At 38.9% G+C, this 15939-nt stretch overlaps 1 protein-coding gene across 1 annotated transcript in view; it reads left to right on the forward strand.

Annotated features, from left to right (window-relative positions):
* Positions 1 to 15939, forward strand: part of MTR (5-methyltetrahydrofolate-homocysteine methyltransferase) — a 48259-nt gene that overhangs the window by 12972 nt on the left and 19348 nt on the right. The window contains 15 exon segments of the mRNA XM_040552382.1: positions 2346 to 2446; positions 2788 to 2849; positions 3632 to 3699; positions 4763 to 4839; positions 5922 to 6034; positions 7097 to 7237; positions 7897 to 8082; positions 8660 to 8839; positions 9830 to 9946; positions 10062 to 10202; positions 13128 to 13185; positions 13188 to 13216; positions 13851 to 13865; positions 13867 to 14004; positions 14599 to 14706. Of these exon segments, the coding sequence (XP_040408316.1) occupies positions 2346 to 2446; positions 2788 to 2849; positions 3632 to 3699; positions 4763 to 4839; positions 5922 to 6034; positions 7097 to 7237; positions 7897 to 8082; positions 8660 to 8839; positions 9830 to 9946; positions 10062 to 10202; positions 13128 to 13185; positions 13188 to 13216; positions 13851 to 13865; positions 13867 to 14004; positions 14599 to 14706 (1534 nt within the window).

A 15939-nucleotide genomic window follows, 5' to 3' on the forward strand; every position in this document is an offset into this window, starting at 1 on the left:
CTAGTGGGGTCCCTCAAGGCTCCATTTTAGGGCCAGTCCTCTTCAATGTTTTTATAAATGATTTGGATGCAGGACTAGAAGGTGTTTTGAGCAAATTTGCCGATGACACCAAACTTGGAGGAGTTGTGGACTCAGATGAGGGTGGAAAGGCCTTGCAGAGAGATCTGGACAGTTTGGAGAGCTGGGCGATCACCAACCACATGAAGCTTAACAAAAGCAAGTACTGGGTCCTGCACCTGGGATGGGGCAACCCTGGCTATACGTACAGACTGGGCGACAAGATGCTGGAGAGCAGCCCCGCAGCGAGGGATCTGGTTGTGGTTGACAGCAAGTTGAACATGAGCCAGCAGTGTGCCCTGGCAGCCAGGAGGGCCAACCGTACCCTGGGGTGCCTCAAGCACGGCATCGCTAGTCGGTCAGGGGAAGTGATTGTCCCGCTCTACTCTGCGCTGGTGCGGCCTCACCTCGAGTACTGTGTGCAGTTCTGGGCACCACAGTACAAAAAGGATGTAAAACTGTTGGAGAGTGTCCAGGGGAGGGCGACAAAGATGGTGAAGGGCCTAGAGGGGAAGACATGAGGAGCAGCTGAGGTCACTGGGCCTGTTCAGCCTGGAGAAGAGGAGGCTGAGGGGGGACCTCATCGCAGTCTACAACTTCGTCATGAGGGGGATTGGAGAGGCAGGTGACCTATTCTCTGTTATCACCAGTGACAGGACCCGTGGGAACGGTGTTGAGCTGAGGCAGGGGAAGTTTAGGCTAGACATCAGGAAGAGACACCGGAAGGGTGGTCGCACACTGGAACAGGCTCCCCAGGGACGTGGTCACTGCACCAAGCCTGTCTGAATTTAAGAAGCGATTGGACTGTGCACTTAGTCACATGGTCTAAACTTTTGGGCAGACCTGTGTGGTGGCAGGAGTTGGACTCGATGATCCTTATGGGTCCCTTCCAACTCGGGATATTCTATGATTCTCTGATAATCAGGCTGCAAATATTTACTGCTATTACCTGTGAAGTTATTGAGCCCCTGCCTGCTCCTTAGAGGCAGAAAAAGTCAAAATGATTTTGTGTTCCCAGTCCTGGGCAGGGCTTTATTGCTTTGACCTCTGGAAAACTGAGTGGGCACGTGTACACTTCATTACCTGAGCTACCACTGAGGCAGCTTTTGGCTCACTTGGTTGGGAAATATGTCTATTCCTCTTTCTGGGGTATCTTTTTTTTTTTTTTTTTAAACATCTTCCAGCAGCACTGTGAACACCTTTTCAGTTTTGCAGTGCTCATAAGATGTTTTTTAGAATGGTGCAGAGATATCAGGAGGCACATGTGAAAGATCTCCTACATGCTTTCTGGAAGAGAAATTTTCATTTTTAATATAAATGTAGACACTTCAAGTAGAAGTTACATTTTTTTATCTGTGGCTGAATGAAAGAAATCATGATTGTAACTTGTATGGTGGTAAAATTGTAAGAGGTTTATTCATGCAGAAAGACTTCTGTTGTAGTACTGTCTAGGTCACTAATCACAGAATGACCAAGGTTGAAAGGGACCTCTGAAGATCATCTAGTCCAACGCCCCTGCCAAGCAGGGTCAAGCAGTGCACGTTGCACAGGATGGCATCCAGGCGGGTTTTGAATATTTCCAAAGGAGGAGACTCTACAACCTCTCTGGGCAACCTTTGCCAGTGCTCTGTCACCCTCACAGCAAAGAAGTGTCCTCTCATATTCAGATGGAACTTCCTATGCTTCTGTTTGTGCCCGTTGTTTCTCATCCTCCCGCTGGGCACCACCGAAAAGAACGATGTGAGATGATATGTTGAGCAAAATCAGTTGCCCAAACTTAGTGCTGCTTTTTGGTGTCTTGAGAAATGCGTTCTGTGTCTTCCAAGGTTGACATGTATAATTTTTAATGAAAATTGTGAGTTAGTGGCTTGAAGCAATCCTTGCTCTTCTAACATTTTTCTTTCTTCTGCCTGTGGAACAAGGCTCCTTTTTAGTCTGTCATTCTCATTGCATGTATTCTCTTTTGCACGTAGGAAATAGTTATGGTGTTGCTGCAGTTGCTTTCAGAATGCTTTTCAGAATTTTCTTATGGATTTTGAACCAAAGTTTTGATTTTCTGCTCCCAGTTCAATTCAGTCCAGTCCCCCTTGCACTTTTCTGCCTGAGGGTTATCCTTTTGCACAGGTTTGCTTAGCTGATGGTGATTAAAGAAAAGGGAGATCAGGCTGGTTGTGTTACGGATAACTGTGGGAGTTAATTGATCTACCACTAAGATTCTTCTGGTTTTTTTGTGTGTCATTTTGTTTGATGTTTTTCATCTGAAAATAACTTAAAAAATTATTTTACAGTATCGGCTTAAATTGTGCTTTAGGAGCAGTTGAAATGCGACCATTCATTGAAACAATTGGAAAATGTACAGAAGCCTACGTCATCTGTTACCCTAATGCAGGTGTGTTGTCTGTGCGTATTCCTGTGCTTATGGGCAGAAGAAATATAATAACCATTCCATCTCATCAGAAATAAGAGCTGAACCACCTTGAAAAGGTGGTTATTGCTACCATGAACATGAGATTAAGAGTTTTATAAACTGCTGAAAGTGACTGTTGTTCTGTGACAGTGAACCTAGAATGCTCTCTTGCGTAATTAATAATGTATTGAGTAATGATTGCAAAGGTGATGAGGCATTGTAGTCCTCATCCAAATGTAGCTACTTTAAATATGACTTTCGTGTAATTTAACTCTTCCTGTGGGCTTTAACAAATCATAATACAAGGAAAATTATTTTTCAAGGTCTTCCCAATACTTTTGGTAGTTATGATGAAACTCCAGAAGTGACTGCCAAGCATATAAAGGTATGAAATATTTCTTGTGAATGTGTCACGTGACATACTTGTAGACAGGAACTCTTTGCTTGTATTTGTTACAGTACTGTTTCTTTTTTTGAGATGGCTCTATATGTCATTTGGATTGTTTTTAGATATTTTGCTGAATGATAGTGCTTTTGAGATGCCAGGTTAGGAAAAACTACTTAAGAAACTCTGAAAACCTTAATAACTTCGGTGTCCTACACTTAGGTAGCTTTCCTACGCTTGGTCTGTGGATATTACTCATTTGCACTCCTACATCGTTACTTTCCCATTTGGAAATAGTTCAAAAAAATAAAACAACTGAGCAGTTTTTATGAACTTGGAATTTTAGAGTTGTTTGTGTAGAATGGCTGAAGCTGGTGGTGTTCCAGTGCAAGGTGTTCTTCCAAGTGCTACTTGATCTGTGCAAGACAGAACTGTGGGGCTGGTATATCAGCAAGAACACAGTGTCTGCTGGATGCTAATTCCCTTTTATACTACAGTACGACTGGTCTTTGATACTCATCCAGGTTTTCATTTAGGGCTTCGGTATAAAATAGGCCAGTTTCAAATGTAGTTTCCCGAAATAAGGTGTTGGAATTGCTGATCAGCCTTAGGTAGGTATCCACATCTCAAAACAATAAAAAAGAAATAAAAGAGAAGAAATAGTACTTGCTTCTTAAACTATTTTTCTTGTGATGCCATGAATTGCTAAGCATACAGAGAATGTATATATCAGATGGCTTTATTAAAAAAAATGAAATATTTTATTTCCTTCCCTTTTACAGAGTTTTGCACTGGATGGTTTGGTCAACATAGTTGGAGGTTGTTGTGGTACTACACCAGCACACATCAGGTACCTAATGAGCTACAACTTAGGGTGCACTGGAAAGTGATTGACATGCTGCTTCTGTGGAGCAATATTCCATGGCTTATCTTAAAGTTTTCTGAAAAGATGGATCACTTGAACAAAAATAGCAGCAATATATGGAGTAGAAATAACCTGGCTTTCATGGTTGTGTGTATCTTGAAGTAGAGGCATGGTTCAAACGAGGATTATACCTATGCTGCTTTAATGTCAAAATTGTTTGTTTCAGAATTAATCCTCCCTATTTACCATTGGATAGAGTAGACTTGCCATCTCTGCTTCCTTACTCTGTGCATTTTTCCCCTTTCTGGCAATCTTAGCAACAAGGTAAAACTTAAAGTTTCCTTTGATGGTAGAAGAAAGAGAAGTATGGAGGTGCATTCGGGGAATGTCTAAGCAAGAGATCTGGGAGCACTATACAGCTGTTGTTAGTCCTGGCCTGAAGGAGTGTTTTGCAACTTTCTCAGTAGAAGTAGGTCAGTGGAAAAACTTTCCTTTTTTTATCTAGGCTTAAAAGAGAAGGGGCCCTTATGGTTTATTTTCATTGTGATACAAACTGGGGAGAGGTGGTATGTGAGCATGTGGAGAAGACAGTATGTATCACTCCTGAGTGGAACAAAGGGAAAGATAATAGCTCACGAACATCATGAATCATTCCAGCATCTGAGAAGACCATCTCAGCAAAGAGCAATGCTTGCTCTTTGTTTTTTTCTTTTGCTGCAAACAGCAATTGCACAGCTTGGTAATTAGGAATATGGTAAGTCAGTGTGGTTGAGGACTGGTACTCATATCCGTCAAGTATCCCATTGACATAGTATCTTGCATTCTCTATTTGATAAATCTTCCATTTGTGTATGTTCCCTGCGAATGGCTACAATCTTCTAGGAATATGTTTTTGGTTTTGGCCACACAAAGTACTAACTAGTCTTGTCTGCTCTGGGGCTAAATTGGTTATGTAGGTATATGTCTAGTATATTATGTTTGAATCTTGTTTGGAGTAATTTAATTTTGATCAAAAACTTTCCTCTTTACTTTGCTCTTTCTGTAACAGGAAGATTGCTGAAGCTGTGAGATCATGTAAGCCTCGTGTTCCACCTTCTCTCTCTCAAGGATATATGCTGCTTTCAGGTAAAACAGAGTGTAACAGGTTGAGCTTTATACCTCATGCAGCCTTCTTCTATAAATTTATTTAATGTTTTCTGCTGATCAGAATGGTGTTATGACTTTCTGGTTCTACCTGAATCCAGCAAGCTTATTAATGTGTAAGTTTATCAAAATCTTACTTGGCTGAAGGATTAGTGGAACACTGTATTACATCTTGTGTAATATAACTGAACTGGCATATTTTACTCAACAAATCTTAAATACTTTGTAGTGGTTGAGTATCTTTACTTTGCAGTGAGGGAGAGTTAAGCACAGGGATCAGGTAATTTCACTGCAGTTGATGGCAGAGCTGGGAAGAGATCTTTGTTCACCTGCTGTGAGACAGCTGCCCTGTGTTACCTCAGATATGGATACAGTTGTACTGGGATAGTGTTCCAGCAACACATCTAGATCTAGACCATCTTTTGTTTTAGCTAAGTCTGGATCTGTATGTTACTAAGTCAGGCTTTCCTTTAAGTCTACAAGTAAAACAGTGCCTTCTTTTTGGGCTGGTATTTCATATCTCAAGTCAGTTTAGCATAAACTGTTTAAATCATGGTTGACTCATAATTTCATGCCGTAGCCCACTCTGTTCGGCTATAAGGTTTGTTTGCCTCTGAGGTGCCTGCTGCCTGAGGGTCCTGCTTGGCTGGTCTCTCAGAACTTAGGTATGCCTTGTTTGTCAGTCAGGTCAGTGGGCTCTTTCTCTGGTGGTGGTAGTCATGAGATAACATAGTTGGAAATTGAGAAGAAGGTGTGTATGTGCTTGCACATAGATGTGTAGAGAACTGTAGCTTCGTGTCATTTTAATTGGACAAATTTAGTTGTTATGTTTTGCCAGTTGGGTAAATCATTGACCCTTACTGAGGAAGCATAAAAACATTTGGCATGTGTTGGAAGTTGTTTCATTGCATCTCATTGCTAGTTACTCAAGTGACCTGGTGTGCTGAAGAATCACTATTCTTAAAGTAGAGTAATAAAGTAATAGAGACTTCTATTTCACAACTTTAAAAGTGCTTTATTCTGTTTTCGGTTTTTACAAAAATGTTCAAAAAAATCTTTTTAAGGTCTGGAGCCATTCAGGATTGGGCCATATACCAACTTCGTTAATATCGGTGAACGCTGTAATGTTGCAGGATCACGGAAGTTTGCTAAACTCATCATGGCAGGCAACTATGAAGTATGCCTTTTAACAGTAATCTTAACAGATAATGCTATTTTTTTATTGCTCCATTTCATTGTGTTATTAGTAGTTTGTTTTGCTAGCAAAAAGCACTATTCTACAAGAGTAAGAAAAGGAGAACTTATTTTCTCACAGCTCCTAATAAATGTGCAATAATAGTTTCACAAGGGCTTTTTTGATAGGTGTTATAGGAAATATGACTTTTTATTTTAAATTAAGTTATACAATGGATAGTGGTTTAGAAATTGTCCTAATCTGTGCTGTATCTAGGAGATTCTCAGTTACCTGAGATTCTGTCCTAAAGCATGCTCTGCTGTTGATGCAGTCAAAATTAAAGCCTTTGTTTGTTAGGAAGTCTGACTCTTAAGCACTTGCAGGTCATGAGGCAAGACCTATGTAGACTTCTTAAATAAAGAAAGCTTTAAAGGCCAGGCAGGTTGTTTGCAACCATGAGCAACTAAAACCTTTTTTTTTTTTTTTTTGTCTTGTCAGTTGACAGAGTGACAAAAAAGAGAAAGGGAGCAGATATGGGTGTTAAATAATTACCTGGTCTGGAGGGAAAGCTTTAGTTTCTTAGTACTTGGTGATTATTCTGCAGCTGGAAAAAATGCCAAACAACTTCCAAAAATAAAGTACTTTGTGTTATAAAAGCACATAGCTTGTGACGCCAGACCCTTATTTCATACCATCATAGAGACTGTTTTCCTGTAATGATGGCAATCACAAGTCCTTGTTACTGTGCAAATCTTAGCTCTTTTATTTATGTGTATGACCAGCTGTCTAAAATCAGTGTCATGCTAGGTCTATGGTGTCATATTTTTGTGAATAAAATAATTATCATTTGTGCTGTATTAATAACTTTTGTACATTGCCATATATCACGAACCATTTCTTTATTCTTTTAAGGACTGTCCTTTGAACTTTCCAGTGTTTATTTTGTTGGTTTGTAGGGTTACACAGTTATTTTGGAGAGGTGAAATTTTATGTGAGAATGACTAGGCTGTTTTCTGCTGACTGATTTTTTTTTTTTTTTTTTTTGGTTTTGAATCTGTTCGTTAGGAAGCCCTGAGTGTAGCCAAAATGCAAGTTGAGATGGGGGCCCAGATTCTCGACATCAATATGGATGATGGGATGCTGGATGGTCCTGCTGCAATGACCAGATTTTGTAACTTGATCTCTTCAGAACCTGATATTGCAAAGGTTGTAACTGAGTCCTTCCAAAACACAAAAAGGAACACTTTATTGAGTTGGAAACTGCCTTTCAGAAATTTTGATATTGATTTATTTAGTAACCAGTTCAGATGCTTAACAAGCAGATGTAGGTGTTACCTAATGGGGAAAAGGTATTGTAGTAGAGAAGGCCGTTGGAGGGAACAGAGATTTTAACAGTCTGTACCTGATTTCAGCAAAATTTGTTATTCTTTTTCATTGGTTAGAAAAACTGAGTATAGGTTCCTTTTGCAGCAGTTATGAGCCATATCTATATATTGGCAGTGTATAACCGTATTGCTTTCCACAAAACTTAGAATTGCTATTGATATAGGCTGGTTTTAAAAGATGGTTCTGCAGAGTGCGTTCTCTGAAAGTGAGCATCTCATCCAGAAATCCAAGATAGTACGGGGAGAAACAGAGGTCTCTATGATATGTAATGGAATTGCCATACGAGCTTTTGCGTTAAATTTGCTCTGGGTTTTGAGTTTAAAGCAAAGTGAATCTACAGAAAAACATCTGAAAGCTTTTTATTCATAAATAATGCTAAATGTTGTTTGCATTTTTATGTCCAAATGGGCAAGCAACATGTGGAATGCTTAACTCATAACATGTATGTATCCCTTTGCTCACTTCTCTGTTTTTTACAGGTGCCGTTATGCATTGATTCCTCAAATTTTTCAGTGATTGAAACAGGTTTGAAGTGTTGCCAAGGAAAATGCATTGTAAACAGCATCAGTCTGAAGGAAGGTGAAGACGACTTTCTGGAGAAGGCAAGGAAAATTAAGTTGTATGGAGCAGCTGTGGTTGTCATGGCTTTTGATGAAGTGGGTCAGGTGAGTGTTTGTTAAAGGAGGTCATTTTCTTCTAGAGTGTAATGCTTTGTTTCATTGGCACAGGTGATTTAAAGAGGTCTATATATAGTCTTAGCAATAGTTTTGACCCTGATATGTGAGCATTTCTTACGCTGCTCTCATGTTTGAGGAATTCAAGTTCTGCTCCAAGTATAGCTCTGCTAGCGTGTCTCTCTTGCTATTCAGACATGTTGAACAATTTCCTCCTTGATAAAAAATATTTTTAGTCCAGAAACTGAGTTCTGCATGCAAGTGGAACCTCTGTGAATTCATTTAGTTCTTTCAAAAAATGCATATTAAAACTTTGCATAGGGTGGTGGATTGTTGAGGAACAAAATTATTTTTAGAGTTGAATCAAAACTCCAAATACATGTGTGGTGGAAGTGGTGTTTTTAATACAAAATTATTGCATATGATCTTTTCATCATTCAGACTGGGATTCCAGTCATTCATCATTCAGACTGGGATTCCTCAGTCTCGATTTGGTGGAATTGTAAATAATTTCTGGGGGCTTTATTTTTTGTGTAAGTTTCATGTCAGAATTCTTTTTCTTCACCAGGCAACAGAAACAGAAACCAAGATTGCAATATGTTCCAGAGCTTACCACCTACTTGTGGAAAAAGTGTGCTTCAATCCAAATGATATAATATTCGACCCTAATATTTTGACCATAGGGACTGGAATGGAAGAACATAACCTATATGCTATGAATTTTATCAATGCTACTAAAGTCATAAAAGTGAGTTGTAAGTTTACTTTAACTCCAAGTATTTTATTGGGATTATTTAAAAGGAAAGCAAACAAAGACTACCACCACCAACAAAGCACTGCAGTAAAATAATAGGTATTTTAAATTATCAAGGGGACTTTCCCTCTGAAGTGCAGACATTTCCCAGTATTGCTGTGTTTCCAGTAGAACTTTGAGTAGTTCTATAAATATTTTTCAACCTGCTAACTCTAATGTAAGTATACTATATTAATTAAATGAGGTAACAGTCACATTCAGTGTTATGGCCAAAAGGATCTCTTTGAAGGCTTGTGAAAGCTGTCCTTTTAAATTAACGTAATTTCAGTTACTGTGGATGGGTTTGTGCTATAACTTGACCTTTTATTTAGCTAAAATACTTGCAAGGAGGAACAGCAATGAAAGGCATCACCTGAATACAGCTAAGTAAGCTGTACTGTTGCATTTCACAAGGCAACTTAATTGATCTGGAGGTGCTCTGTCAGTAGCAGTCTGGGGCTTGAACATCCACACAGGATATCTTGTCACCACAGGACTTTAGGATGGGAATATGCACCCTTGAGGTTAGCAGCTCAGCTACTGCCTGCTCCTGAGTCATGGGAGCAGGCAGGTAGGTTGCTCCTGTATCCAGAGGAGGAGCATGTTTTGGGGATGGAAGGCCCACAATGAATCTGCAGGGGGAACATCTGGAATCCTGCTAGGGGAGGACCTATGCGTTAGAACAGCACCAATGACAGTGGGAACCATAGTAGTTGTTTGCATACAGCTAGGATGCATTGTTCCTTGTATTTGTAGCTTTTTCTACAGAATTTTGAATTGTTTTTCATGAATTTGAATGATTAGAAGGATGTGGAACAAGGAGGAGAGAAGGGATGCATAGCCAATTCATCGCTGCTCAGGGCCAGCTGTTTTATGGACTGAATGCTTTGCTTAAGTTTTCTTTTTGGAAAGCCCTTTTCTAAAATTTGTGTGCAATTCTCACAGGAAACACTGCCAGGAGCTAAGATAAGCGGAGGTCTTTCCAATCTGTCTTTCTCCTTTCGAGGAATGGATGCCATTCGGGAAGCAATGCATGGAGTGTTCCTTTACCATGCAATTAAGGTATGATACATGTTTGGCCTCTGTACATTTGTGCTTGGCCGATGGAGTGCTGTATCTGACAGTCCTGGTTAGGGGATTCTGTATAGTGGTTGTTTTTGTGTTTTGTTTTTTCCAGTATGGCATGGACATGGGAATTGTGAATGCTGGGAATCTGCCAGTATATGATGATATCCACAAGGAGTTGCTACAGCTATGTGAGAATCTAATCTGGAACAAAGATCCTGATGCGACAGAGAAACTTTTACATTATGCTCAGGTAACTTCAAATTTTAAGCCTTGGAGAGTTGTTAGCTTAGCACCTGGGCTTTAACACCTCCCTGTTGATGATAGGGAGGAACAGCCTATAAAATGCATGTGTGTCCACCTAAAGGTGGGTGTTGGAAGTTACTAATGATACTACAAGTAGTTAGTTATTAATACAGAATAAAATGTGATCTCTAATGGACTGAGTCTGTCCAGTTTTGCAGCTGCCCCAAAAGATCCTGGAACAGAGTTCTTCTGATGATTCAGGAGAAAAAGTTGCATAGGGGTTCCCTTAACAGAAGTAAAAACAAAGAAACAAAATGGGAATAGGCCAACCAAATTAACCAAAGCAAATCCTGGAGATGAAGCATAATAGGCAAGTGTGCTGTGGGAGGCAAAGAGGAAACCCCTCTCTCTAGTGGTGATGGCTTGCTTGGAGTGTATGTAAAAGGTGAAGTTCCTGGCTTCCAGTTACATAACTCATGTGAGAGTGGGGATCTGCTGTCAAATGTTTTTGAAATCCTGTTGTGGTGGTGGTAAAAGACACAGGTTACACACCTGAAGGTTTCCAGATTATCAGCCATAAAATGACTGGCAAAATCCTGTTCTGAATTGAACCTGCAGCAAAAATCTCTGAGTGAGAGATGGATTCTTAGGTTTAAGTGTGCAAGTGTCCTCTTCTTTTGTATTTCGTGGTAGTATTATTTCTATATTTCTGGTTTGTAATTTGTACTATGGTGGTGCCTGATATTTAGGAACAATGGCAGCATGTTGAAAACCAGTGCAAGAAGATTCTCCCTATCCCTTGTGCTTAGGCTATTTTGTATGGTGCTCATAATTCACCTGTGAGAGATCTTGTCTGTGTAAGAGTTTTAGGGTAGTCAGGGTTACGTGGAGAGGAACTACAAGAGAAAGGGAATTAGAAGAAGGGAATGCTTAAGCAGTGTTTCCACAGAAAGCAGAATGTGAATCTAAATGGAGCATGAAATTAGAGATGTGAATCAACTCCTAGGTCTAGAAGTTGGGAAGCCATTGTTAATATTCCAAATGTTGGAATCTTTTCAAAAGAGACTCTCTTGATTCAGAACACTTTTAAAAGCTCTATTAAAAGTTAAAATCCTAGCAAAACCTGCAACTTTCAGGGTTTTACTGGAGGTAAGCATCCTGACGGGGTTTCATCTCACTCAGCTCGGGAGAAATGTGAGTGGCCAAATAGGTGGTCACTTACAGCTAATGAGGCGTATTATTCCATAAGGAGGCATATTTCAAAATATTTATTCAGATTTTCCTCTGATTTAGTGAAACTGAATGGCTCTAAGTTCTTTTGTCTACAGGCTTTCTTTTAGTACAAAAGTGCACTCATTAGTCAGTAAGTTCATATGTTGTTTTTATTTTATTCTGCACAAAGAACATACAATATGCAGTCCCATTTCAAGTATTGCACCTCTGTTAGAGTGCCCTCCTTGTTCCTTCAGGTGATAGTAACATACCTTGCCAGTTGCTTGAATGCTAGGTATTTTGGGAGAGTGAAGAACTTAATCCTTGTGATTTAGGAGATGAATTTTGTCTGAAGTTCGAGATTAAAAGACATTTTCCATGAAGTGTATATCTGCAAACATCTTCCCATTTATGGCAGTGGTAGTTGTACTTCTAAAGCCTTTTTTTTTTTTTTCTCAGCCTTGGCATGCAATATCATCATCCTGTTTTAATGGTCTGCATATAGTGTTTGCCACTGTGGTCTGGTCTCTGCATTGTCCGCCTTACAGTTCCATGGGTTCTTTTCAGTTTGGAATGGTTCCCTTCCTGAAGACTGTGGCCAGAGGTTCAGGAGCACTTCATACCTTTTCACAGAATCACAGAAGGGCTGAAGTGAGAAGGGCCCTCTGGAGACCTTTTAGTTCAATGCCCCTGCTTAGCGCAGAGTCAGAAAGAGTAGGTTGCTCATGGATGTGTTCAGTTGGCTTTTTAAATGCACCTAAGGATATAGACTAGCATCTCTGTGGTCAACACATTCCTCCTTTCATTGTCTTTTTACAAACTGGACCTATGAGTGGAATTAGGTTTGGTAATGAGAAGCTGTGAAGTTAGCTAACATTCGTATAATTGAAGACTTGTTCAGATTTCTGTTCTACTGGGTGAGATCTAGTTTCCATGACTTTTTTTCTCATGGCTTTATCTTTAAAAAGTACAGGTGAGTACTCATGAGTATAGAAGGTTCATTGGGACTGAAAGGCATCAGATTATGTGCATAACTGAGGGACAAAAAGAAATGACTTGCCTGAAGTGTGGTGGTTGAAGTAATGGATAGTGTATTTTTCCATGAGCCTTCCTGGGTTGGGTGCTTGTGAGCTTTCTTGCATTGTGAAGGCCTTTGGCCTTTGCATTCGTAGCAACGAGAAGGGAGATGGGGAGTATCAGGCAAAGAGAGTATGTGAGAGGGTTTGAGCCTGTCTATGTGCAAGGCAAACAGTAGTTCCATAGGCCTTCTGATTGAAAACATCTGTGATAAAGAATAATATAACCTACTCCAGCAGTAACTGAATTAGTGCCAAATTAATTAGAATTTTAAAATGGAGTTTAGTGTGTGGGCCAGAATCAATTTAAATTATGTTCCCAGAAGTAAAACCCTGAGGATTAGTCATTTCATCATTTTAAGAGTGTGAAAATTATTAGAACTGCTCCCTCTTTTTTTTTTCTTGTTTGTCTTCACTGAAATAAGTACTCTCTGTGATGTAGACCTACTAAGTGTCTACAGTACATCACGTGTTTGCAATGTGATTTGCATGTATAAATATTAAAAATACGCCTCAAAAACCTTTAGAATAATCTAAAATTATTTTGTGGATCAGTACTTAATTATCTTCATTTTTCTAAAAGTAAAGTCCATAGTTGTAATTCTTGTGCTGGCAAGCTCCTATGGTTATCTTTTTCTTTTCAGAATCATGCCCAAGGAGGAAGGAAAGTGGTACATACTGATGAATGGCGGAAAAGCTCCGTGGAGAAAGGCTGGAATATGCTCTCATAAAGGTGAATCTGTGCAGAAAATTGTCCTGCCCAAACAGATGTATAATTCCAGCTCTTAAACTATAATAGCCACCTTGGCTTAAAAATTCCTCTGCTGCTATTTAAAAAAAAAATAAATTAATAATGAATACTTTACTAATTAAATACATTAATTAAATATAGTAACAGAGAATTGTGGTGATTTTTTTTAAGCTTCACAAGCTGAATGAAGTCTTTGACCCTTTATGTTTTTTCTTGTAGTGTGGGTGGACCATGTTTTACTTTCCAGTGTATTGTGTGGTGTTCTTTTTTGTTGTTGTATTTTGTTCTTTAACGGTATTGCACTGGGTAACATTAGTGCTGAGGGAGCTGTCCTCGTGTAAATGCATGATTCTGTTATGACAGTTGAAAAACAAACAGACCCACTAATATTGGGGGACTATTAATTTGAATAACTTTGTTCCTCAAAGCTATGGTTTTTCATTTCTCAAGAAAGCTATTTTAAATACACATTTGAGGTATTCTTAGAGTAGTAATATCTAAACTGTACATTGATTGTGATTTTTTTTTTGCATGAAGACAACTAAATCTAAGTTGTATTTTTAGAAAGATAAAAGCTTTTACTTCCCCCCACCCCCCCCACCCCCCCTACCCCCAGGGCATTGAGAAGTATTGTCACTGCAGATACAGAAGAAGCGAGATTAAATCAGGAAAAATATCCTAGGCCTCTAAATATAATTGAAGGACCTTTGATGAATGGCATGAAAATTGTTGGTGATCTTTTTGGTGCTGGGAAGATGTTTCTGCCTCAGGTAAGAGAACATGACGTCATATACTTCCTGACTCGGCAAAAACTAACATTGTAAAATGTAGCCAAAGCATTCTATGCTGTCTGTCATTTTCAGATACAGCTCTCGAATTGTGAAAATTCTGATAGTGCTAGGAAGTGGCCTTATTTCTTCTGTACTTTGGAACTTGAATTTCTTTATATAGTTTTATATATTTCTTTCCTTTCTTTCTGAGTGTTTTTGCTTTATTTGAAATGTAGTTTTAAATCTGGACGCATGGAAAGAGCAAAAGAAGAAAAAAAAAACAAATAATATCACTTGCTTACAATCAGGCTGCTCTGGTTAGTACCTTCTAAGTCTGGGCCTGTTAGTAGATTTTCATTCAGTAGTGAGTGATCCAAAGGTTTGCATTGTGAAAGCAAGTATCATAGGTAGGCCATTAGCCCAATAGGGCCAGCAGCCTGTTGCTAAAGAATGCCCTATAAAGCTGGAAGCTGGGTTTGCAAATGAGTTTTGTTGATTGTTTGAATGGGTTTAAAAGAAAGCTATGAGAACTTTAGATTATTCCTGTATCTGATCTTTATTATTGTTTTTTTCCTCCTCCATTTATCTGTACAGGTGATAAAATCTGCGCGAGTTATGAAGAAAGCAGTTGGCCACCTTATTCCCTATATGGAAAAAGAAAGAGAGGAAAGGAGAACTGAACAGGGCAGCACAGAAGAAGAGGCAAGACAGTTCTTTATGCAGCAACTCTTTTGTAGCATGCCATGACAAAAAAAAAAAAAAAAAAAGGAAATTATTTTTTGCTAATGACATTTATTCAGCTTTTATGCTGAAGAGTTGATCCAGTCATATGGAAACTGACATTTTGGCTTAATTTTGTAGTTGGTCTGAAATGTACGAAGTGCAGACTTTGTGAAACTTTGCTTGGTGTGTGCCTAACCTGTTGTCAGAAGTTTCATGATGCTAAAAGCTTTTGTAGGCCTTTGATTCTGGTCTTACTTACTTTTTGTACTTTTGTAGACATTTAATTGTAGTATTATTTATTTATAGCATTTTTAACACAGATTGTAGCAAATTATGCCAATTGATGCTACTACTTCTGCCCTTGGTAAACTCTAGAACTTGCTTTTGAATGTTCAAGCCTTTTAGTGTGTTTCTTTTTTTTCAGCTCTTCCCCCACCATTCTCCCACCAAACAAACCAATTCTTTTTTTAATAGATATGTTTTAACACCTTTTGTTATGATAGAATAGTATGCTCGTTATATGTGTAGCCGTGACCAAGTTGTGGGTGACAAATGTTTTATGAAAAACAGGATCTGAATATAGTCTTCTTTTCATACATGATTTTTTCCCTCAGTTTCTGAATACCACTTGTGCTACAGTATAGGAGATATGCAGAGTAATAGCATAGAAACAGAAATATACAAATGACACAAATAAAAGACTGGTCATAACTGAGTAGGTAGTAGCTTCCAGAGAGGGTTGTGGTTGTTATGAATAGCATATAGATCTCAGTGTCTTATGACTGGGAAACCAAACAAACAAAAAAAAGCCCACAAAATAACAACCTAGAACTTATAAATGTGTGTAATACACAGTGATTTCTCTGCTCCATCCAGCACTCAGCCTATTGATAGGACACGGGTCAGCAGTATCCCATTTTGAAAGTTGTACTCAAGGAAAATACATGAACTAATGAAAGGGTCTCAGAAAAGAGCATTAAGAATGATCAGAAGTGTAGACAATGTAATCTGCAATGAAAGTGTGGGAGTTCGGTTGTATTTGTTTGCCTTCACTTCATGTACCATTAGTTTCATATTCTAGACATACCTGCAGAAAATAAAGGAGTAAAGTTTTTCTGCATCCTATCAAGAGTAAATGGGCTTAAATTTCAGTGAGAAGATACTTAAGTTAGACTGTGGTGGGAAGAAAATGTAATGGTATTGAAGCATAAC

The sequence above is a fragment of the Cygnus olor genome, chromosome 3, assembly GCF_009769625.2.
Source record: "Cygnus olor isolate bCygOlo1 chromosome 3, bCygOlo1.pri.v2, whole genome shotgun sequence".
NCBI lineage: Eukaryota > Metazoa > Chordata > Aves > Anseriformes > Anatidae > Cygnus > Cygnus olor.